The following is a 26,866-nucleotide window of genomic DNA, read 5'->3' as shown; positions in this document are numbered from 1 at the left end:
AATTAGAGAAAATTATTAACAATGACTTTAAGGGAAAAAAATACATTGTTGAGGAGGTGGGAAAAAGGTCGCTAACGGTATAAGTAAACACCATATTTATTTTATACGTGGTACAGCCAGCCCCATCTGGTATAAAACACTCTAGATCTATAAAATAGAATTTTGAGATCATTTATCAAAAGGGAAAGCAGAGCAAATAAAGTTTCTTCCTGTTTCTATGGAACATGACAAATTGCTTCTTTGAGTTTTGTTTCAGGGTTCTGTGTCAAATATATTGACTTGCTATGAAAAGCGATTAATCAATCTAAGGCAGTTTACAGGACCTGACAAAATATAGAATGTGTAAGGATGACGTAAAAAGCAAAGGAAAAAAATAAATACTTCCTTTTTTGCTCTCACACTCTGTTATTCTGGTTTGATATTATTACATTGTAATAGGAAGCAATCTAGCAGAGAGATTTCACAGCAGCATTTTGGTAATCTGTGCTGTGAACAAATCTGCCAACTGAAATCAAGATGTAATAAGTGTTTAGTTTGTTTTTATTCTTATGCATTTTTCCTCTGGCAATCGATTCTACTCAGAATAGAATGTTAATAGTGAAACGCTTAGTGACCCCGACACAATGTCTCAACCACTACATGGAACTAAATCTTTCAATGCAACAAAAAAGACAAACATTTCCCTCCAAAGTACATTTATTAGGGTGAAAAGGAAACAGCAGACATATTTCCAATCCTATAAATGAATAGATAATTTTCATGAATGACTAAATGTTTGTAAAGGGATCTGATTGGTCTCCTGACTAGCAAGAGCATTACAAACTTGTATAAAATAATAAAAGTGGAGCAAATAAATACATACCGTACTTACATACAAGTTTTTATTGTATTTTGATATTATTATATTTGTTTTATATAATTTGAGGTCCCTGATGAAGTTCATATGGGAACGAAACGCGTAGGACCTGGGCTGTATGATATATTTTTAATATTATTTATACCATTTGTCTTTTTGGCACAATAAAATGGAAAATAAATAAATTGTACTTACCTGGATTCCTGATTTCTCTCAGTTCCTGAATTGGAAGTATCAATGACAACGAGGAGATCAATACAGCCCCCCCCCCTCTCCCCCCCCATCACCATCATCTACACACTGAAAACACAGTCACATTATGTAATCAATAAATATATGTATAAAAAAAATAGCACACATAATAAATTATTTTATTAGCTAGACTCACGAATGTGCTCTACTTGAAAATGACTTTTCTCTTAAAGATTTACAGACACGATGGATTTAAAATAACATGATAAGTTCCGCTTTTATTTTAACCTTTGCCTTGTGTCACAGGAAAATAGTCCAATTTATAGGGGATCCACCATGTCTCTGGAAATGACACCTTTCAATACAACATTGAAAATCACCTATAACTTGTGTTAAGCTTTGCATATATGATGCATTGTTTTCCTTTTTTATCATTTGGTATTGCAATCCAGTTAAATCCTGGCACAGACAGTGCTTAGTGCATTAGAGAAACAGACACTTATGTTTAAAGAGTCATTTCAGCCCCATACCAAGGCTGGGTACTGTACTTACCACTCACATTAAGCAGTCAATGATGGGCTGGGAGCACCAGCTGACCCTCTCAGCCAATCATTGGCCACCAATCCAATGCTTCCCTAATAGCAGAGAAGCTGTGGAAAAGACAGAGAAGGCAGCATGATGGGTACCTGGAGACTCTACTCTGGTGTCTTTGGTGTTAAAACATTTGAAAACGGATTAGCTTTGTATGGTATGATGGTGCCCAGGGACTCCTCATCTCCTAACTTAAAATGTAATGTAACAGACAGTTAAGATGTAGGCACTCATTCAGAGGATATAAGTAGTTACAGTGGTGCATATTCCTTCATTTAATTTGTTAAAAATAGCTAAGTGAACATAAAGCTAAAGATCTTAAGTCACAGTTCCCCTTTAAGAATAATGATACTGAATAATGATACCAGAAAAAAAAAAAAAAAAAGTCAATTGTGTGAACTTTGGACCACAATCTCCATGTTCACTCTTTGTTTCTAAGGTATCCAAATGATGTAACAGCTTTCAAAAGCACACAGAAAAAAAAAAAAAATTATCTTGGTAAGAAAACCCAGTTGTTTGTGTATTACATAAATATCAATATGAGGACTTGTTAACAGCTCGAGTTATCACATTGTGCTCTATCTAATCATCAAAATTCTTGTTTATTGTGAATAGTACACTGCTAGCACTTCATTGTAATCTCGCCAGAGCCTGTCATGCTACGGTACTCCAGCTTAAAAAGGTTTTTTATCACCCTGCTAAAAGACCTTCTCGGATTTAATGAAGGCATTCTAGTTTATAGATAGTGTAACCTGAAACACTTGGGTCACCCAACAAATAATGTAGAACATGTTTAATGGGCTCAGATATCTCACTTTCGTATAGTTTATTACTCGGAGGCTAAACATGTTACATGAATGCTCATTGTAAGCAGATAAATGCATCAGATGATGCTATTTTATTTTCTCTATAAATAGGAGCATAGGAATCTTTGTGGTAAAATGCTATTTTTTTTTATTAGTAGAGGTTTTCGAACAAAAATATGCTGTTGGGTTCACCACCTAGTATACATTTGCTGGTGTCCCTTCTGTAACAAACTACAATTCACACTATGCTTAGTCTACCTCCAACTGCTGTCTTAAATCAATGCTTAAATCAATAGAGACCTCAGAGAGACATCAATAGAGAGACATCAGTCACAGCGTGGGAACAACTTTATGAATATATAGAAGGAATTGCCTGATGGGTGGATAATTTCATTAAATTAAAAATATTGGATGATTAATCCCATTTCATCAGCTATACATATATACACACACACACATTTTGGTGAACTCAACAAATTGCTGAGGGATCCCATCGTGGGGTTCACTGGAGGTTTATTAAGAATTCCTTTCCATCTTGCAGATTGGATTGAAAGCTATCTCTACTTCCTTTCATCTCACACCTCATTGTCTCCATACAATAATAAGCCACAACATTAAAATCATCTGCCTGAAATTATGTATGTACCCCTCGAGCAACTTTTACTCTTAGTCATGTTCCTCAAACCATTCCTGAACAATGTTTGCAGTGTGGCAGAGTGCATCATCCTGCTGAAAGAGACCACTGCCATCTGGGAATAACATTTCCATGAAGGGGTGTATGTGGTCTGCAACAATCTCTAGAAAGGTGGTATGCGTAAAGGTAATATCCACATGAATGCCAGGACCCAAGGTTCCCAGCAGAACATTGCCCAAAGCATAACGCAGCCTGCCTTCTTCCCATAGTGTAGCCTGCTGCCATCTCTTACCCAGGTAAATGGCACACACATACTTGGATAACCCAGCACGATCTACACACTAGATCACAATTTATTTGATCTAATAGAAAATGTGATTCATCAGGCCAGTTAACCTTCTTCCATTGTTCCATGGACCAGTTCTGATGCTCACAACTCCATTGAAGGCATTTTTTATGGTGGGCAGGGCTCATTATAGTCACTCTGATCGACGTTCAACTACACAGCCAGATGTGTAGCAAACTGCAATGCACTGTGTGTTCTGACAACTCTCTCTCATGACCAATATTACATTTTTCAGTAGTTTGAGCTACAGCAGCTCTTCTGTATGATTGGACCAGACAGGCTAGCGTCCTCTCCCCACATGCTTCAATATGCCTTGGGCACCCATTACCCTGATGCCTGTTACCAGCTGCCCTTCTTTGCACCACTGGTGGATTGGCAGATACTAATCACTGCATACCAGAGAAGCCTCACAAGAATCGCTGTTTTGGAGATAATGTGATCCAGTCATCTAGCCATCATTAGTTTTCCCTTGTCATAGTAAATCAGATCGTTTCACTAGCCCATTTTTCAGTTTCCAACACATGAGATTCAAGAACTGACTGTTCACTTGCTGCCTAATATATCCCACCCCATGACAGGTGCCAGTATAACAATATCAATGTCACTTTACCTGTCAGTGGTTTTAATATTGTGGCCGAACAGTCTAAGCTCATAGGTGATTTCACTCAGCACTCTCTAAAACTTACTACATGTTAGATTTTGGCTCGCTGATAAGATTCTTCTTTCTTTTAGATGAGTTTTGATCACTCCCTACTTTTGGTTAATTTACCGATAATACAGTGCTTTGAAAAATACTGGTGGTTTGTAAATAATAATAAATGTCATTATAATAATAATTGTATATTTCATCTCTAATAATTGAATTACCTATGCTGTTTGTTCATTAAGAAGGGAAGGTAACTTTTCTCACAGCCTCTGCTCATCCCATGCATAATTTATGCTTAAACATTCTGAAACAAGTACAATCTATACCAAAGCTTTGTGCTGCCATCGGACTCTCAAATGATGGGTTGTCACTGAAAGTCCTACTTGGGAATTTCTGTAGAAAAAAGGAAAACATTAAAATGATTGCTCATATGTTTTACTATCAAAGAAGTGAATCAACAACAGTCTATTCAGAATGAGCCTATTTAAAAAAATTGTCTTTGTAACTATTTGCTGGTGTTCAATATGTGGTTGAATAATAGAACGTGCAATCTCATATTTCCTGTCTAGATCATGCTGTTGACGGATCCAGAGATCGAGAGCAGCTTAATGATCAGCTCAGATGAAGGAGCCACTTACCAGAAATATAGGCTGAATTTTTATATACAAAGTCTCCTCTTTCACCCCAAACAGGAGGATTGGATTCTTGCCTACAGTCAAGATCAAAAGGTAAGTGTACATTTTCCAGACTGGAGTGCTGTGTGTGTGCTGTAATGTATATTTGTCACAAAGAAGATTGGAGGCAGGATATGAGATAAGGTAGGTGGCATTTAGGCAGAAAATAATGAAATTAATTCCAACATGTTTTGAAATGTTTGGTTTAAGGACACATGACATGTATGACATGTCATGATTCCCTTTTATTCCAGAAGTTTGGTCCTTAAGGGGTTAAAGTAATATTTTTTATTGTTATTACAGTTAAGGATGGTATGCATTTCATCCTATATGTATATTACCTTGTATGTATGCAGTAAAAAGATCAATCTATACATTTAATGGTAGGTGTATTTTAACAATGAGAGACAGAATAACAAAAAGAAATCCAGAAAAATGCATGTTAAAAAAGTTATACATTGATTTGCATGTCAACGAGTGAAATAAGTATTTGATGCCCTATCACTCAGCAAGATTTCTGGCTCCCAGATGTCTTTTATACAGGTAATAAGCTGATATTAGGAGTACTCTCTTAAAGTGCTCCTAATCTCAGCTTGTTACCTGTATAAAAAATTCCTGTCCAGAAAAGCAATCAATCAATCAAATTCCAAACTCTCCACCATGGCCAAGACCAAAGTGCTGTCCAAGGATGACAGGGACAAGATTGTAGACCTACACAAGGCTGGAATGGGCTACAAGACCATTGCCAAGCAGCTTGGTGAGAAGGTGACAACAGTTGGTGCGATTATTCGCAAATTGAAGGAACACAAAATAACTGTCAGTCTCACTCGGTCTGGTACTCCATGTAAGATCTCACCTCGCGGAGTTTCAATGATCATGAGAATGGTGAGGAACTACAGCCCAGAACTACACAGGATCTTGTTAATGATCTCAAGGCAGCTGGGACCATAGTCACCAAGAAAACAATTGGTAACACACTACGACGTGAAGGACTGAAATCCTGCAGCGCCCGCAAGGTCGCCCTGCTCAAGAAAGCACATGTACAGGCCGTCTGAAGTTTGCCAATGAACATCTGAATAACTCAGAGAAGAACTGGGTGAAAAGTTTGTTGACAGATTAGACCAAAATCATGCTCTTTGGCATCAACTCAACTCGCCGTGTTTGGAGGAGGAGGTATGTTGCCAATGACCCCAAGAACACCATCCCCACTGTCAAACATGGAGGTGGAAACATTATGCTTTGGGGGTGTTTTTCTGCTAAGGGGAGAGGACAACTGCACTACATCAAATGGACAATGGTCAGGGCCATGTACTATCATATCTTGGGTGAGAACCTCCTTTCCTCAGCCAGGGCTTTGAAAATGAGTTGTGAATGGGTATTCCAGGATGACAATGACCCAAAACACACAGCCAAGGCAACAAAGGAGTGGCTCAAATAGAAATTAAGGTCCTGAAGTGGCCTAGCCACTTCAGACTTTAATGCCATAGAAAATCTGTGGAGGGAGCTGAAGGATTGAGTTGCCAAACATCAGCCTCAAAACCTTAATGACTAGGAGAGGATCTGTAAAGAGGAGTGGACAAAATCTCTCCTGAGATGTGTGCAAACCTGGTTGCCAACTACAAGAAATGTCTGACATCATTGACAAGGGTTTTGCCACAAAGTACTAAGTTGAAGGGGTCAAATACTTATTTCACTCAATGACATGCAAATCAATTTATATCTTTTTTGACATGCGTTTTTCTGGATTTTTTTTTTTTATTGTGTCTCTCATTGTTCAAATACACCTGCCACTAAAATCATAAACTGATCATTTCTTTGTCAGAGGACAAACGTTCAAAATCAGCAGGGGATCAAATACTTTTTTTCCCTCACTGTATATACTTTTCAGTTCATTGACTTATTCTTCTGCTATATGAGAAGCTATCTTAAAGTCTTCTTTTGTCAGAAGCACTTTTCTGAACATATACCATGTGCTTAAGATGTCCAGTAGTCTTGAACGTGTTAGAAAAATTAGCTTCAACCAAATAAATTTGACCAATAATTATTTTTAAATTTGGCATGTCTAATTTTGTTGATGTGCAGTTAGGCTTGTTTTCAACCATGCAAATGATTCAAGAGAGAGATTTATATGCATATATATTTTGCAGTACAGTGATTATTCTTATTCCATTTGGCATTCATCAACCAAATTCAGAACAAATAGAATAATATTTTGCCTTTCAAATTCGGTCCACAATCTGTCAATATTTGCAATTCCAGGCATTTGATTACTTTTGAGCATTTAATTGCATATTTTTAACATTTGATCAGGATAATCCCTGGTTTGGTTTTATGTGGTTATATGTATGCATTATAAAAAGATAAAGAGGATGTTTTATACATGTGGGCTGGGCCGGTACCACCTATAGGCGAAGTGGGCGCCGGCCTATGGCGCATCTTTGGAATTGGCCCCCAGTGCATGCTGCTTCACAGAAGTGCCACGGTGGCAGTGTTGGCACACGGCATGAAGAGAAGAGGTGTGGGCACCAGGAGTGCCTACCATTTGTATTGCAGGGCCCCGTATTTGCAGACATGGAATCGGATATTTAAAAAAAATGTATATTTATATATATCCTTACCCCCTTTTGAGCCCCCTAAAGTCCTAACTCCCACTAATGCCCTAACCACCTACTGCTCCTTATCACCCACTACTGCCCCTAACTCTCTACTATTGCCCTTAACACTCTACTATTGCCCCTAACCACCCACTACTGCCCCTCACCCCTACTATTGCCATAACCACCCACTACTGCCCCTAATTCCCTACTATTGCCCCTAACCACCCACTACTGCTTCACCCCACTTAACCCCTTGACCCCCCCCCCCCCACTGTAGGTCCTAATCTACCATTTTAGCCTCTAAACCCTCACTGCAGCCCCTAACCTTCCACTACTGCTTCTAACCCCTTATTTTTTCCTCTGGCCGCCTAATACACCTCCTAAAACCCCAGTACGCCCCTTAACTCCCCAACTACACCCCCACTGCAGCCCCCATCCCCCCACTGCAGCACCTATCACCCTACTGCCCCTAACATCCACTACTGCCCCTATCCATCATTACAGTCCCTTATCCTGACTGCTGCTCTTAAACCCTCACTACAACATCTAAACCCCCCCACCCTAGCTATATTGGGCTGAAGGGGAGCTAACTTGAATCTCCATTCTCATCTTGTACTTAATTGGAAATCCCACTACTTCTTACATAAATTTCCCATGCATCACCCATTGCCATACTAAACACTCACAGCGGCCCAAACACATCACTCACAGCTTCTCACACTGCTCCAAATATCACTCACAAATACCCATACGCAGACACTCACAGTCTTATACAACACACACAGAAAGCCACAACATACACTTCACACATAGCTACAACACTTTCAGCCACTCTACACAATACACACACCCACTCAACATTTTTTTTAAATATTCACGTTACATAACAATAAAGAAATAGCATAGGGGAAGCATTTCCTGGTGCAGACCCTAATAAAATGGACTGAGCATGCCTATGTGCAGCATATGGCGGCTTTACCAGGCTCTGGACAAACAAGCTGCCCAGGCAGACCCAGCAAAGAGAGTTAATACTGGCCAGTCGGCCCAACTTTGTAGAAGCAGTCCCTCAGGGGTGATGTCACTACATTGGAGGGTGGGTGGGGCAAACAATGTTTTGCCTAAGGCAGCAAAAATCCTTGCACTGGCCCTGCATGTGGGGGCAGAACTATCAAGGAAAAATTGGTGCTTATGCAGAGTAAAGTGTTACACAATGAGCAATTACTATGGAAACAAACGGAATACCAGCAAAATAGCATCAATTTTGTCTTGATAACTTTTCCATGTAATATTTTATTTCAAATAATAATAAAACAAAAATGCTGGCAATTTTCCTTTAAGTGTCCCATCTAACAATATGTCCATTTAATCCAAAAAATATTACTCTCTATTGAAGAATATTGCAGTCGGGCTCTTATTCGTTTATGATTCAAAGAATGTCCAGGACTATAGGGGCTTGAAAATGTGTGTACATTTCAAGTCCACTCATGGGCATGTTATGACTTAATCAGCATTCTGGATCATGGCTATGCACTGTGTGTATTCATCTAGAATACATTGCAAATGTTACTCGGTTACCGGGGGAATCCCACACTGCAGCCGACTGCAGACTTGTTCCATTATTACATGAGTCTTTATGGTTATTTCAATATGCTCTGCACTGCATGGGTCTTCTAATGCTAAAATCAATAATTAACATTAAAATGAGCTTATGATTTCTGTAAGATTAAAAAAAACAAAAACTGCAGAGCCTTGAAAAATTATGATTGCAGGATGAGCTTATTAGCTTCTTGCAGTGAGTCCTTAATCCTGTGGTGTGAAAGTATAAGAAAGGGATGGAAAAGGCAAAATATCCACAATCTAATCATAAGGAGGTCACAGGATCTCTCCTGTTACAACTCTTAGTGTGTCAGAGAAAAAAGCTTGCTGACCCGCCAAACCACCCCAAGCATACTCCAAGCAACAGTATTGAAGAAGCCCAAAGGAATGTTCATCCGCAGGTACAAGGGCTTTCTCATTCTCATTTTATCTGTGTGCCATCTATCAAACATATTCAGTTCTACCTCCCCGTATGCCATTCAATACAGTTGGCATCCATTGTGCTAAAATGAAAATAATTATAATCATAGAATAATAGCACTCATTAAAATGATTTTTTTTAATTTATTTTTTAATTTGATCCATATCCTTTGCTCATAATAATCTATCACTTCTCAAAATGCTTTACAGCTGAGTGCCTGGTCTGTCAAAGTGGCTTGTGCATGCAAGTGGAGGGGGCTGGAACTTAAACCTATATCCCATCCACTAACCACGCACGCCTCATGCTGCACACTTAAATAAGACACTAGGCAGAAGTGCATGAATTCTGCCTTCTTCAGTGCCTCTCAGCCACACTACAATTAAGGTAGTTTAATTGCAGAAGGCAGAGGAGGGGAACGTTGATATTCAGAGAATAGGCGGGGGTGGACAGAGACAGAATGTGAGTTAAAGTGACAATAGAACATGAACAGAGAGAGAATGGGAGACAAACAGACAATATGGGTGTGGGGGGGGGACAAGTTAAAAATGGTGGGGTGGACAGACAGTATGGGAGAGGACAAAAAGAGAATGAAAGAGGACAGACTGAAAAAGGGGGGTGGACAAACAGAATGAGGGGTGAAATTACAGAGAATGGTGGACAGAGAAAATGGGAGGTTTGGGGTGACATAACAAAAATGGGGTGAACAAACAAATTATGGGGGACATAATGGACAGAATAGTATACCAGTCAGTGTGGGTGGGCTTTGGAACCCATAGTTAGCTTACACCATAATGACTACAATAACCCATGTTGGCTGTAGTACTTACAGTGTCAATGGAAAAATCCTCCCTGGTTGCCAAAATATCTAGGTATGTCTCTGACCTGGGCAGAAAGAGTTGGCATCTTCTTGTACTATAATGATAATGGGAGAGCCCTGTTTAGAGTTGAAGAAGTGGGTGTAAAAATTAAGCTTAGGGTAGAAGAAGTGGGAGAAATGTTAGTGCACTACTGTACTGCATTATTATTATTAATATTATTATTTATAAAGTGCCAACAAGTTCCACAGTGCTGTACAATTTTCAATTTCCATAAGTTAAAAAATAATGAGAAGACATATGATAATGTAGAGGTTCTCTTAATTTTATAAAACATTTTTCCAACAGTCCCTTTAAGAATTGTATCTCTAAACTTTGGATAGTTGATCGGGTAGACATTTTTAAAAAGGAAGTTGAATACAAAACGGATCAGAGAACAAAAGCAAGAAACTTAAACATGTATTTTTTCAGGAATAACACATTTTCTTTATTATAGTATGATGTGCCCTTTATATTGGCAAGAGGGGTGCTTGAACCATTACTTGTCAAACTGGGGAAGGTTGAACAATCACAATTACTTGTCAAACTGTTTCTTATCAGCGTGTAATACAAAGGATTAAATCCTTTATGCAGGCAGCGATTCTAAAGATGATATTGATTTGTATCACAGAATATTCTATTAATGCGCCTGTTTGTTACACTATACAAATGGATCTAGTTACTGTGATCAATCCTAAACATATTTAATATTCTATATAACAAGCCAGCTGACAAGATCCAATGAAGAGAAATAACTATTCATTCCAAATATCAGAGGTAACATTTAGCTATAATCATAGCCTAATGACCCGAGATACATTGAAAGTGTCAGCAATACCTTAGTATTAATAGATTGTATATGTAAAAGCTCACTGGGAGAGACATTGTGTAGTCTACATATCTACTCATAGGCTATTTGGAATGTAAATATCTATATAAGAGTGATGGTGATTGACTGTTGCACATTGCAGTACTGCAAGAAGCTCTGCATTTTGTTAGATAGCATTTTGTAATTAGAAATGAGCACATGTGAGATTACGGATGATACTAACATAGTAACATGGCAATTTAGGCTGAAAAAAAAACGATTTAGGCAAATAAAGTTCAGTGTTTGATCTAAAAGATGGCAAAAAAACAAAACAAATTTGAAGCAATTTCCAATTGTTCCATAAGCAGGAGAAAAATAACTTTTGATCCCTATATATAAAAATGCAGATATCTCCTTAGATCAAAAAGCTGTTACAACCAGCATTGACAATTATATTTGGCAATATTTGTATTTCCAAAATACAACCACCTGATATTTAAAATCTGATAAACTTATCTCTTTCACCAGAAAAGTAAAAAAAAAAAATTATGGTTCTTACTGTAAAGAACTTTTTACTATACTGTAAGTGAAATCTCCTTTCTTCAAGCGAAAAATGATGACCTATTGCCCTTTGTACAGTCCTGTTAATGAAGAGGTTACCAGAGAACTGTTGTACTGCCCCTGTATATTTGTATAGAGCTACCTTTTACCCTCTGTGATGCCTTTTCCATTAGTAAGTAATTGCCATGTTTCCATCCTCTGTCTATGACTAAAATCATCCATTCCCCTCTGCATTTATTTTTAATATCTAAATATCCGATTATAAAACTGACGCTTAACTGACACGCACCACATGTTCAAGTTGAGTTCTTACTATGGTTGCATATAAAGGCAAAACAGTGGTTTCATCACATTAACGTATAACCTGTCTTAGGCACAACAGTATTTTACTGGCTTTTGCAACTGCTGACTGACATTGCACATTGTTGCCTACCAAGCTGTCTATTAGTATTTCCAAGTCCTTCCCTTTTACAATTATCCCCAACTCAACACAATTTAGAGTTTGTGTTGCTTGTGTGTTACCTTTCCATCCCAAAATGCACAACGTTGCATGTATCTACAGTGCATCTCATCTGCCACTTGTCTGGTATACTCATAATTTATTCAAATTAAAGTAGCACTAAACAATCTTTATTTATATACCATATTATTTATAAATATAATATATAAATATATATATTTTTTTTACTGCTATAGTTTTTCCCTCTATTGTTAACTTCTCACTTGATTTGTGAATAAAATCAACATTTCATGTTTCTTTTTGGCATCACAGATGGTACTCAGAATCATGAAAAAAAACTGCTTTTCCATTGCCTGTTTCATTTGTTTGTGCAAATTGACGATTGCCCAAAACTCGGACGAATCGTAAATAATTTGGAACTGAATGCACATGTCTATGATATAGTGGTCTGTCATTATTTTTAATTTAATTAGGACTCTGCAGATGAAAAGTATAATGTAAATGTCAGCCATTAAGAGACGCATGTTTTATTCTGTGGTATGCAAAATTGATTTTTAATATTTTTGTTAATTAGAGATAATTTACTGATAATGTGTCTCTTGAGTACAGAGATTGAATGTACTGTTACGAAATGATATTTGGTATATTTTGTCATAGCTTGAAATCTCTGGGGCCCCAAATAGATTTTCTACATTGGATTCCTGGTTTTTCTGTACCCTGGCAGGGTGTTAAGTCTGAATTACCTATATGTTTGTCAGTGTTCTACTTACTATACACTGTTTTTTTTTTCTTTTACCGTATTACGCTATGTTTCTATCTTTTAATACATATTGGAATATTTCCAGATTTTTCCAGTTTGTATTGTATTTATATTTGTTTGTTTTTTCCCACTTTCTTTTCTTTGTAACTTTTCTTTTTTTTTTTTAAGTACACTTAGGGATTTTCTTTCACGTATATATTTTTCCATATATTTTACTCACTTGATATTGTTTTCTGTATACCCAAATAAAGCCGTGAGATATTGCTGACCTCTTGGCTACAGATTCTGTAGAAATAGTTTCTTGTGATAAACAATTTGATTGAGTTGTCAGCTACAGGGAATTCAGGCGCCATGTTCGATGTGCTGTGATTGATTTGAGATGTGGTTAAGATGAAGATATATTAAGGGAATTATATTTTAAGTGAGAGGAATTATAAAGCACCAAATGCCTAGCTGTTTCTGGAGTTACAATGCAACTGGCAGGAAAATCACTAAAACTCAATATCTCTTTCGGTTCAGGTAAGGACTTAAGGATTATCCTACATGAGTACAGGTGTAACAGTCAGCAGAAAAGCCATTAGATTGAGTTATCTCTGCTCAAGTTAGGATTTTCTTAGTTTAAATGCCAGCATGGTATAAAACAGTCTATTCTATATTTACTATGCTTTTAGGGGCACTGTCACTTCACTTCAAATTAGACCATAGAACAAAACTTTAAAATTCACTTATAACTCGTGTTAAGCTTTTTTCATAAGATGTTATATTTTGTTTCACATTTATATTGAATATTTAGCAATTTATATCATCATCTAGATTAGTCAGGGCATGCATTGGAAACATTGTTGCTTTGCTCATAGGTACAAAAAATTCAATGACGGTGGAAACACCTCTAATGAGGACAATGGTGTCTGTTTTTCATAGCTCTTTTTTTATATTAACACCAGGTTTCAACTTCTTAGACAAAAAGAGATGAGATAGATCCACAGTATATAATGGGTGTTTCTTTGAAATTATAGCATACTAGTACACCATAGCCACCCAGTTTAATTCATCTCATTGTAGTGGTCTGAATGCAGTGTCCCTGTCCGCTTAACCCTGCAATGTAAAACCTTGGAGTTTCAGAGAAACTGTAATGTTTACAGTGCAGGGTTAAGATTGGCTACTTCCTGCAGTTTCACCGGGTTTAACTCCGTGAAACAATGTTGGACGTCCTTGCATGAGGACGTCCAGCATCTTAAAAAATCCCACTTTAGAGCATTGATTAAATTCTTTCCTATGGTGAAGTCCTAATGTGTGTGTGGCACTCATCGTGCATGTGTCACAGTTACACCGGCAGAGGTGACCAATCAGTGCAGAGGGAAACCAGCGCTGAAATTAGTTAAGTGAAAAAATGGTTTTAACTTCAGGAAAGATGGGATGTACACATTGTAAATAGTGGCATGTAATAGCTTTACCTTTACACACTAGCATGATCATCAGACATGCGCAATTTGAAATAAAATGGCATTTATTTCTGTATTTGTAAAAAAAATATATTTTTTTTTTTCTTCCAGCTGTTCAGCTCTTCAGAATTTGGCAGGCGTTGGCTCCTTCTCAGTGAGACTGTTGCACCCAACAGATTTTATTGGTAATTATATAAACATATATATTACTTTTTTTATAACTATTTTATTAAAATAAATAAAAAAGAAAAAAACAAATGTCCTCAGGAAAAAAAAGATGATTTTCAATGAAAGATTGGTGAAACTTTTACATTTTGTGAAATGAAACAAACCTGTATAGCAGATGCTAAACAGATTAATTAGCTTACTAATTAGCTAATTAACACATGTTCTCACTGCATCAGCTTAGCAGTGTTCATAGCGTGCACATAAAACAAAAAATAAAATAATAATTTACACATTGTGATAAATGAATATCTCTCTACTGTAACAACTTTATTCCTTGTGGTTCTAATTTTACCACAAAAGAATATTGGGCTAAATGAGTTAGAATACTTTACTTTATAGAAATAAAAATGTATACACACATCCCTGTTTGTACTACATACACCCAATATAGATCATTAGTATGCTTTTAAGTAAATATCCTGCCATAGGGGTGCAATGATGATATTTGAATTATATAATTTTTAATTGTTCTACGTTTTTATGATTGGAAGGATACTTGTGGGAAATAATGAATAATCTGGCAGAAAATCACTTTGATCAGCTTGTCTTGTGCAGTCTGCGTATAATATTAATTCAAAACATTCTAGGAGGTGACCGATTAAATCACAGGTGCTCTTACTTGTTAGAGGGTTACTGCAAGCATCACAGTCACTACAGTTGCAAATCCAGCAGCTAAGGGGTTAAACTGAGCATGTGCAAGGTTTCATAGCGAAACGCGTTGCATTCAGACTCCAGGCAACGCGCCCTCTTTAGATCATCAAAGTGACTTTAAATGTTGAAAGAATTGAAAGATACAGCAGTCCCTGTAGATATAATATGTTGGCATCCATCATTTTACATTTACATGCTATTTCATGCATTAGTGAAAACGTGGAAATATTTTTCCATTTTCAGTTTGAATGTGATACGCGACTAAACTTGTTGAACAAATACATTAAAATATAAATGTTGCTATGGAAATAATAACAAAAATAAAATAGAAAAATCTTCTTGATTAAATAGACTTGGAAATAACTGCAGACTTCTACCAGAACAACAAATCGCAAATCCCATGTTTCTTTTTGCTGATCCAGAGATGTTGATTGCCAAGTTCATCAACAGTCTTGTCAAATACAATTTGTTGAACACAATGCCTTAGCATGGATTTGCTACATGCTGATGTTATATAAGGTAGCTTTAACTCAGTTAATGTAAACATGGCACTATAGATGTTTATGAGCTGTATTCATCATTCTATGTTAGTTTCATACCTTGCAGGGCCTGGATTATCCAAAACTACCCCAGACTAACAATTGGTTCCAGCAATATTTTTCAGGGGGGTCTGAACAGTAGTAAACTACCATCTGTGCAGGCGGTGTGGTAGCACCAGGGCCTGCAAATTGCAAAATGGCCCATCTGGTGGCCCACATACTTAGGACCACCAGATGAGCATATCTGATTAGGGGCCTGGTGCACACCGGACTACTGTAAAAACAGCAGTACTAAGAGAGCAAAGCATGGAGGGAGAGACGAGGCATAGACAGCAGGGGGCTGAGGATGGAGAGCCCTTGTTCCAGCCTCAGACTCTCAACAGCCTTAGCAAGCAGCAGGATTCTACTGGACCCTAGGGACACAACTCTCTTGCACCTAAAAGGCAGGGCCGGATTGGGAATGAAAAGCAGCCCTGGAAAAATTCTATACCAGCCCCATAATGCATCGCGCCAGCATGGTGTGCAGATATGAAAACGGAAAAAAAAAACGAAAACTGAAAACTATCACTCAAACATAAAAGAAAGCATATAATCAATGTTTCAGTACAACTGCCTTGACATATTAAGGAAAGTTTCATAATTGGACTGAAATTGTGAATGTATGCTATTGCACAGCAGTAAAAATTATGTTATCTTGCTCATTTTGAAGTAGCAAGAGTGTGCTCTTGACTTTGGCTGACAACTGGATGATCTCAGCCAATGCCTATTCAATTCCCATAGGAAAGCATTGGGAGGCTATTGCGCATGTGTGGCAAAACACAGTGCTTCACCGCACCAATCATCATCTCTTCATAGAGATGCATTGCATCAATGCATCTCTACGGGAAGCGTTCAGCGCCTCCATGCAGGCAGTGTGAAGCACTGGACTAGGAAGTAGCTCTAGTGGCCGTCTGAGTGACTGTCACTAGAGATGTTCCTAGCCAGCAATGTAAACACTGCCTTTTCTCTGAAAAGGTAGCATTTACAGTGCTCAGCCTACAGGGACAGGCTATTGACACCAGAACCACTACATTAAACTGTACAAGTTCTGATGACTATAGTGTCCCTTTAATACAAAGTCTTTCTCTCACCCGTCAACTCTAAATTACAGGGAGAGCAGGAGACACAAGTGAAGATGCACTGTGTTTGTGTCTTTCTCCCCCAAGCCCCTTTCATGTGTATCTTAGCCCCAGCCCCTTTGTCTCCTTCTCCCATTTCCCAGCCCTTCCGTTAGTCTCTTTCCCAGGCCACAGCACCTCTGTGTGTCTCTTTCCCCACAGCTCCTCTCTGTGTTTCATTCTTCCCTTCCTCAGCCTTTCTGTTAGTCTCTTTCCCAGGTCCCAGCACCTCTGTGTGTGTCACGTTTACATAGATTGATATGGAGCGCAACTGCAGATTTCTTAGGACTTAAATTGTTGATTAGGAAATTAGAGAATAAAATAGGAACTGTCTATTCAATATAGGAAAATACAGGTACTGTATCTTTAATTACTTTGCTGTTGGTTTAATTGGAGTAAGCAGCTTCCTATATACATGCAATCTAGCACATTTGGTGTTTGCAAGTTTTAGGGTAATGTAGAAAGCTATAAATGAAGTTGTAACAGGAGAGATTAGTTTTGGGTTTAGAGATAGCAGGTCAGGGAGCAGCTGGTGCCTGAATGCTTAACGGGTTTGAGAGCAGGCTGTAGCAGAAATGCTTGGAAAACTTGAGAGCAGACTATGAAAGGAATGCTCAGCAGGCTTGAGAGAAGGAAAGCTCTTATCACAGATGAAACAATTGACTTAGCTTCCGGAGGGTGAAAAATCAGGTTCCGGAGTTCTCCTCCGGGGAGGTTCTTTCTGAGACAGGATGAGAGAAGTCTAGATACTAGCCGTGGTCGAGGAGAGGAGAAGGAGGTTAGTTCGAGTTCCAGTCCGGTTCGGTACACAGGTAGGTTTGCAGAGAAACTTTCAGCCGGTTTGATATTGCGGTAACGCTGTTCAATAATCCAGCGTCTTGTATCTGGCGCGGTCGCATTATGTAACGTGGCGAGACCGCGTCAGAGAGGGGGTGTGGCTAAACTCCGTCAACCTGGAAGAGACAAGGAATTACCGGTAGTTGGGGCATGACAGTGTGTCTCTTTCACCACAGCTCCTGTGTGTGTCACAGTCTCCCCTTCCCCAGTCCCTCTGTGTGTATTTTTGTTCGTCTTTCTTAGCCCTTCTGTCTCTTTCTCCCCAGACCTCTCCGTGTCTTTTTTCTCCACAGACTCTCTGTGTGTCTTTTTACTCCCCTGCCCCTCCATGTGTCTCATTATCCCACAGCCCCTCAAGGTGACATATTGTCATCCCCCAGCCCTATCCGTGAGTGTTGGGTGGGAGCCATAAGTAATAATGGGTGACATACATTTCCCACCCATCCCACATCCATTGGGGCAAGTGAGGGCTAATTGTAAAAAAAACAACCCACCCAGTGATAGGGGTCCTCAACCCACCTAACTATTTTCTTTTCAGCCCCCAAAAGGCCAAATCCATAAAGTCCCTCTAACTAATTAAAATTAAAAAGATGCAAAAAAAACACTCCTAAAAAAACCCTGTTAATAAATACAAAGCCATCTTTACCGGACAGGAGCTCTGTGCAGACTGTGAGCTTTGGATGGTGGGGAAAGGCTTATAAAACCTTCCCATGCTGAGCAATTTATCTCAGTGCTCTGATTGGTTGGCTGAAATAATGTCAGAATTTCGCTCGAATAAGAAAGGAAAAGCTGTCCACCCTTGTCTGCATTACAGGATGTTTGGTAATGGCAAATTTAGGCATCACAAGAACACAAAGGAGGGTCACAGGAGATGGAGCGGACTTAAACTCCTCCTTGTGTCAGAGAAAGTCAGGTGTAGGAAATATACATAAGACAAAGTAGTCCCAACTTTGCCTTATGTTTTAAAAGAAAACTAGATCAGAAATAAAGAAAAGAAGAAAAGATTCTGAGAGAGGAAGAGAAGAGGAAGCAATTGGGAAGTGGTAAGTTTAACATGACAGTGCCGTTTTGATTCAAATAGTCAAATTTAAAGAATGTATCTCAATGTTTCTAGGCAGCTACAATAGGCATATTTATGTTAAGAACCGAATCAAACTTGGTTGTTAACCCCTTCAGGACGGAGTCAATAGTGCACGTTCTGATCAAAACAAAACGTAAACAAAAACTGGAATTTGCGCTATATGTCTGTTCAACCGTAATTCACCGCTGTCACATTAAGTGCACCCACACTTATTATATATCATTTTGTTCAGGAGAAACAGGGATTTAATTTATTAATAACTATTCATATATAGAACATAATTTATTATGAATAAAATGTAAAAGAATTTGAGAAAATAAGATTTTTTTTTAAATTTGGATTTCCGTCTGACATTTTAGCTGTGAATGTCATAATACTGTTTTACTGCAAAAATGCACATATTTGTAATCAGAGATGTCTCACGAGTACAACAGTACCCCCCATTAACAGGTTTTATGGTGTTTTGGAAAGTTACAGGGTCAAATATAGAACGTTCCATTTTCAAATTGAAATTTGCCAGATTAGTAATGTTACCTTTGAGAAGGTGTGGTAGCCCAGAAATGAGAATTACCCCCATAATGGCATACCATTTAAAAAAGTAGACAAGCCAAGGTATTGAAAGTGGGGTATGTTTAGTCTTTTTTAGTAGCCACTTAGTCACAAATACTGGCCGAAGTTAGCGTTCATATTTGTTTTTGTGTGAAAAAAGCAAAAAACAAATATTTGGCCAGTGTTTGTGACTAAGTGGCTACTAAGAAAGACTGGACATACCCCACTTGCAATACCTCGGGTTGTCTACTTTTGCAAATGGTATGCCATCATGGGGGTAATTCTCATTCCTGGGCTACCATACGCTCTCAAAGGCAACATAACCAATCTGGCAAATTTCAATTTGAAAAAAATGAAATGCAAGCCTTATATGTGACTCTCTAACTTTCCAAAACACCATAAAACCTGTACATGGGGGGTACTGTTATTCTCGGGAGACTTCACTAGACACAAATAATATATAAATAAATAAAAATAACTACATAAATAAATAAATAAATAAAAATAAATAAATAAATAAAAATAAATAAATAAAAATAATATGAAATATACATATATCCATATACATAATTACATAAATAATTTCATAAATATACACGTAGACTTCAAATATATAAATATGTATATATATATAAATTTTACCAGCATGTTTATGTAATATTTTTACATAATTAAGTTTTTTTTATTTATTGCAGAATTTAATTTGCTAGCACTATATTTAACCCTGTTACTTTCCAAGACACTCTAAAACCTTTACATGGGGGGTACTGTTTTACTCGGTAGACTTTGCTGAACACAAATATTAGTGTTTTAAAACAGTAAAACATATCACAGCGATGATATTGTCAGTGAAAGTGAGGTGTTTTGCATTTTTCAGACACAAATGGCAATTTCACTGATTATATAATTGTTGTGATATGTTTCACTGTTTTGAAACACTAATATTTGTTTTCATCGAAGTCTCCCGAGTATAACAGTACCCCCCATGTAAAGGTTTTATAATGTTTTTGAAAGTTACAGGGTCAAATATAAGGCCATTTTTTCACATTGAAATTTGCCAGATTGATTATGTTGCCTTTGAGAGCATATGGTGACCCAGGAATGAGAATTACCCCAATGATGGCATACCATTTACAAAAGAAGACAACCCAAGGTATTGGGTTCTCAGTACATGTATTCTCAAATTTGTGTATCAAAAAAATCACCAATTTTTTATTTTTTTTATTTTACATAGATTGGTAGTAAAATGATTGCATGAAAAGAGTCAAAATACTAGATTGGTAGTAAAATGATTGCATGAAAAGAGTCAAAATATCCCAGGTTTAATACCTTAGGTTGTCTTCTTTTAAAAAAATATATACTTTTGAAGGGTTATTCAGGGATTCCTGACAGATATCAGTGTTACAATGTAACGCGTTAATTTTGAAAAAAAAAATGGTTTGGAAATAACAAAGTGCTACTTGTACTTCTAGCCCTATAACTTTCCAAAAAAAGCTAAGTACATGTTAACATTTAGTATTTCTAAACTCGGGACAAAATTTAGAAACTATTTAGCACAGGTGTTTTCTAGTTGTTGTAGATGCGTAACAGATTTTGGGGGTCAAAGTTCGAAGAAGCGTGCTTTTTTAAAAAAAAAATGTCATCATATTTTACAATTCTTTTTATAGTAAATTGTATCATATGATGAAAATAATGGTATCTTTAGATAGACCTATTAATGGCGAGAAAACGGTATACAATATGTGTGGGTACAGTAAATGAGTAAGAGGAAAATTACAGCTAACCCCAAACACTGCAGAAATGTAAAAACAGCCCTGGTTCCAAATGGTACATTTGAAAAGCGGTCTGGTCACTAAGGGGTTAAACAAAACTACATTTCTTAGGGCATTAGTTGGTAGGCTTGCTTTACACACCAGGCTGATTTTCAGTGATTATTTTCCAGCAGTGTGTCTAACATGCCATAAAGCATGATAACTAGACCCTGGGGTGTAATCTTATCCAGCAGATGTCCTGCGGAACTTGTTTAGATCTCTGCTCCCAGAACAAAAGAAATTACATTAAGGAAACTTTTCGAGAATTTCAATTAAAACTTGTGTAATTCACTGAGTCGTGACCACTTAGAAAGGCACCGTTAATCCTGTGTGCAAAACAAAAAGCCAACTAGATTACCCACAGGATCAAAATGTACATTATAGCAAAAATCTGCACCTTCAGACGAGAGCATTTGCTGGCTTAATCTTATTCTGGCCATACGATTTATGATATCACACATACAATGGAGGAAACATTTGCAGATGAAAAATCCCCCAATAGTTATGCTACTTATAAGTGAATTACAAAACCATTATCATGTGCTGAATAGAGGGATGTTATGGCTGTATTTTGACACGATAATGTTTGCTAAAGTATTCATGCCCATCCTGTGATTGGGTTACTGGTCCTGTGAACACGCACTCTCATTGTGATTATTTTTATGGGGTTTTAACTCTGTAGATAGTGTCAGCAGTTTGCAAAGTGATGATGTCTTTAACAAACTACAGAATTCGTTTTTTTTACCTTTTTTTTCCCCATTTCTGTGAGAGCATTCATTTTGTTTTACAACAAGGATGCGCCACTCGAGGTTAAGAACCATAATATTCTATTATAAGTCTGCTTTTGTATGGTGAATCATTGAAAACAATGATTAATGAATCCTTCATTAACAATTAGCTAGTAATGTGAGAGACAGTGTTTCTTTTTTTATACAGTTATCTGCCTGTCCATTCTATCTATCTATCTATCTATCTATCTACCCATCCACCCATCCATTCCTCCTATCCCCTGTCCGTCTGTCTGTTTGTTTATCTGTCCATCTGACTTTCTCACTCACTCTGTCAGTTTGCTTCTGTGTTTTTGTATGCATTGATAAAGTTGCATAGTTACATAGTTACATAGCTGAAAAGAGACATGTGCCCATCAAGTTCAGCCTTTCTCACTTCTGTTTTTGTTGATCCAAAGAAATAAAAAAAAAATGTTTGAAGTGTTTCCAATTTTGCAACACACCAGAAAAGAATACTCACATGTATATTAAGAGGCTTAATGTGTAAATCTTAATTGACAAAACATCTCCTTTGCAGATTAAAAATGAAACCGTAAATTATATGGTTTGCATGGCTTTTATACCTTACTCTTACCTTATACTTACCATACAGGTTCCAGCTGACGCATGACATGTGGCTATTGGGATTGGAGAATGCTGTGAAATGTAGTTTTGTTTAAGGAATTGTTGCTTTATATAATATAGATTGTGTTGAATGTATAGAACACTTGATGCCCACAATGAAATCTGTTTGTGTCCCTTCTCATATCCCCATCCCATGGAAAAGGTGTGGACCAAGCAAAACGTGGAGGGGTAAAATGCAGCCACAAGGTTTGCAGAGTTGAGTCTTTCCTTTCTCCAAGAATTCCAGTTATGTATTTGAGGGAACTCATTCTAACAACCTTCATGCACTTCCTGTATAGTTATTTGGTAGATGCACATTGCAGATAAGGAACGGGCATTATACTGCACTTCCAAAAAAGCAGCATTTTTTTTTTTATCTATAACTGGACTGCTGAATAATGGATGATGTGTTGCTTTCTTCAACTCATCCAACCAATGTCAATGTTAAACAGAGACTGGAATTTTTATTTTATTTCATGCCATTAAATTCTATTAATGGATTTATTGATTTAAGGTTAGGGGCCAATCTTGAGCTCCTACACTGAGTAAAAAAGCCCCGCTCAAGAAAGTATGCAATGAACAAATGCCTTGTTCTTAAGAATTTGCACAAGCACTTTACAACGTGTCATATCACTGATTTGCAGCTTTATCCTTGGGTATTAGCCTTTAAACTAAATCTCATAACCTGTTTGCAGCTTGTACATATCTTAGAAGACATGATTGACATCTTAATTGATACATTAGTACAAGTGAGCGAAAAGTAGGTGGTTCAGTTTTAAAGCACTTTGCTGGAATGAAAAGTATTGTATTAGTTTAACGAGAGATGTTTGACAGCCTGAGCACAAAATACAGTGTGGTATTAAGAGAGAGAGAAATTTTGCAAAATATATCATGTATGCGATAATACACCCTAATTTTCTACATATTATATGAGTAATAATTTGTTGGGAACTCCCCTTATTATAGTCTTATATACTTTCTCAAGTGTATTAAAATTCAGAGGTAAGTATCTTTTTTATCTTTTATCGCATTCATTAATAATACATTGTTTAAGATTTCATCACCACCATGTATTAAAAATAAATTGGGTCTGAAGTGTCCATTTAAATCAACCAAATGGGAACTCTGTCAATATTTATTGTTTATAAATTTAATTTAATTTGATTTCATTATGTATTTTACATTAAGCGCTTTTGCTTCATATTTTTTCTGTTGTGCTTATTTTTGCTGCTGGTTTGTTTTTCTTGTACAATTTTGTAGATCTATTTAAATCTACGCTTTCATAGAGTAGTAATCACTCTGTGATTTTCTCCACGGGATCTGCTTGTTCTTAGCCGAGTCTGTTCTTGATGCAGAGATAATAGTCTCTGTCTTATTAATGACACATGTAAATGGCTTGTTTCTTGCACAATTATAGCATTTCAGTATTGTCATCCATGAACGAACCTTCCCTTTCTATAGATATATTCAAGATAATGTATGCATTCATACATAATAAAAAATAAAATAAAAAAATAAAACAGGGATACATTCCTTTGTAAGCAGTACAAAGACATTTCTGTATATAGTTAATAATGGAGCTATCCTTGGTACTGAAAAATTATCTCTGTCAAACTCTGATGAGTCTACTAAATACCTAAAAGGATACTAGTGCCAGGAATACAAAGCTGTATTTCTGGCACTATAGCTCCCTCTGTCTCCCACCTCCCTCAGGCCCCCTGCCTGGTTAAAAAAAAGTGTAAAAACCATTTATTATTTACTTAACTTTTCCCAGTGCCGATGTCCCTAGGTGGTGGGCAACGCTCCGCCCCCTTTGACAGCTCATGACGAGCGGGTGCTAATGCGCATGCGCGGCAAATGCGGCACCCACATTAGACCTCTCCATAGGAAAGCATTAAATGAATGTTTTCCTGTGGGGAAATATCTTATGCTGGATGTCTTCATGCAGAGGGTAAGGATGTCCAGCGTCAGATACCAGACCAAAGGTCAGATTTGATTCAGGAAGCCCTCTATTGGCTATTGGGTAGACAGTCACTGTGGGCAGACTTAGAATGTTTTACAATGCAGCACTAAGGGCAAAAGGGATACTTCACCCAGACCACTTAAATGAGCTGAAGTGGTCTGGTTGCCTACAATGTCCATTTAAGGACCAATTCCAGTCCATAGCATCAGTACAATCTGTGATGTGTATGTACAGTCACAATCTCTCTCTCTCTGTTCCTCTCCCTTTTTCTGTATCATCTACGTGCACTTATTTTTACAATGTTCTGCATATGTCTATGAGTGCTTGCGTCCTATACTATTGTGAATATTTATTTTAAGCCACCCTACTGTGAAAGATCATTAATTTGTGATCATGTCGTTGTTAATATCTTCACTCAATCATCTCTGGTGTAGTACAAGTTAACAAGAACAAAGATTATAAAAAGCAGGGAAAACATTGTCTTTCACAAACTGGTTCCTAGTTAACCTCATACCATTTTAATGCTATGAGAAACAACAGCTAGTTCATACAGCCAGAAGAATATGTACCAGTCATGATGTCCTGGGGGCAGAATTGGCCATGCTGTACAGCTGTGTTACATCGAGGCCAGCTGGAAGGTTGTAAACCAGAGAGGAGCATCTGTGTCTCCTTCTGTACATCCAGAATATTCTCACAACGAACCTGACTAGTACTTTTTGAATGCTCAACTATTTCCTTTTTCTACCCACGTTTACAGATAGAATTTCCAGTTATTGCCAGGACGAGCAATTTAAGGCAACAAATGTCAACATTTATATTGTTACAGCATTTCCCAATAATTGTCACACCAAAGCCAGTAAAACTGAGCATTAAAATAAATCATTATTAATTTTTATTTATGATGGGAATTGCTGAATTCCCCAATATGTCTATTTGGCATTGCATAGTACTGATGATCAGAATTCCGAACAAGTAAAGATTTTGGTTACTTTCCAATTCTTATCCAATTCTTATCAGAACTTGGTATGCAAGCCTAATCATTGCCCTTTATTGAACTGGCTCTTTGGTTTTATAATTCCTGCAAACTAGCTAAGCTGTAATTATAGCTGTCTTGAACTGTCTTTCCATATCGCCTAATTTTTCCTTATTTTCGATTCGGTTTTCGTTCAGTTTGTAGTATTTTTTTTGTTTAATAAATAAACACGTACAACTTACATGGAACATGGATCACGTTTACTGATTCCAGAGTAAATCTAAGCCCTAAAATAATATAGTATAGCACTGGATCATACTTATGGAATGTTTGTGACATTCAATCAGGAGAAAACCTGCTAAATTCAGTAGGAATTAGCGATGAATGGCCAGCTAAACACACTCAAAATTCCCCTTAATACTTTATTTTGCAGTGCAAGTGGGGGCTGCTGAAATTTGAAATTTAAATTTGTAAACTTGAAAACTGAAAATGACATGTCTGGTATTTCCAGGGGTCAACTGACAATTCATGGGGCTCCCAATTCCTAGGGCAAAAAGAGATAAAGTACCCCCCTCCTGGTGCAAAGATTTTTTGGCTGCAAAGGTGAAGATGCATTTTGTCGTCCCTTACTTCACACTGCTCACCATTTTCTCCCCCCCCTGTATTCAGCCCCTCAAACAGATATTATGAGCTCACTGCCCAGCTCTTGGCTGTATAAGAGCTGCACAGTCATGAGTCCCACACGCACAGGACCCGTATTCAGGGTTATATTTAAGGGGCTACTCCAAACAACAACAGTGTTTTAATAAAACATGGCTTTAGGTTTGATTATGCTAGCAACCATCCCCACCCCCTTTTTAGAATAATGATATAAAGAAAATGGAATGACACATTGCATTTGTGGGTGGTCTTGTAAAGAGTACATGTGGGAGGGAGGCAATTGTGGTCATATATGTGCTTGGTGGCTGCTTGTGGGATTGTGTTTGTGTATAGGAAACTATTTCAGGTATAATATGTGTAAAGGGCTCTCTTTGTTGTGTACTTTGTATGGTCAGTGTGCCCCATGTAATTTCATATATTACCTATCAAACAGCTGACAAAGATCTGTATGTGGTGGGGTTTTGAAGTATTTGAAACCGTTAAATGTGTGTGAAAATCACAAGTTGTTAAATATAACCAGCATATTTGGTAGATGTTGGTGTTACAATGGTTAATTAAAAAGTGTCAAAATGATCTTAATTACTCAAGGTCTACTTTCTACAGATATATACATTTGTGTAGTCTGGTTTATGATTCTCTGATAGCTTTCCAAGTTATAATCTTAGTAGATCAAACTTTACTAAGGTTAATTTTTTTAAACCATTATTTTATTTCTTGCTGCCTTGCTGTCCTATAATTTCCACATAATAATTAAAATTGTGGACATATGAATCATTTAACAA

The 26,866-nt window shown here is 37.3% G+C and overlaps 1 protein-coding gene across 1 annotated transcript in view; it reads left to right on the top strand.

The window, feature by feature from the left end:
* The window catches only part of SORCS1 (sortilin related VPS10 domain containing receptor 1), a 615,871-nt gene that overhangs the window by 345,680 nt on the left and 243,325 nt on the right, over positions 1–26,866 (top strand). Inside the window, exons 4-5 of the mRNA XM_063433805.1 lie at positions 4,641–4,799; positions 14,356–14,429. Of these exons, the coding sequence (XP_063289875.1) occupies positions 4,641–4,799; positions 14,356–14,429 (233 nt within the window). The remainder of the gene's footprint in view (positions 1–4,640; positions 4,800–14,355; positions 14,430–26,866) is intronic.

This window comes from Pelobates fuscus, chromosome 10 (assembly GCF_036172605.1).
Source record: "Pelobates fuscus isolate aPelFus1 chromosome 10, aPelFus1.pri, whole genome shotgun sequence".
NCBI lineage: Eukaryota > Metazoa > Chordata > Amphibia > Anura > Pelobatidae > Pelobates > Pelobates fuscus.
Note: the sequence above shows the minus strand (reverse complement) of the source record. Positions and strands in the feature narration are given on the sequence as shown.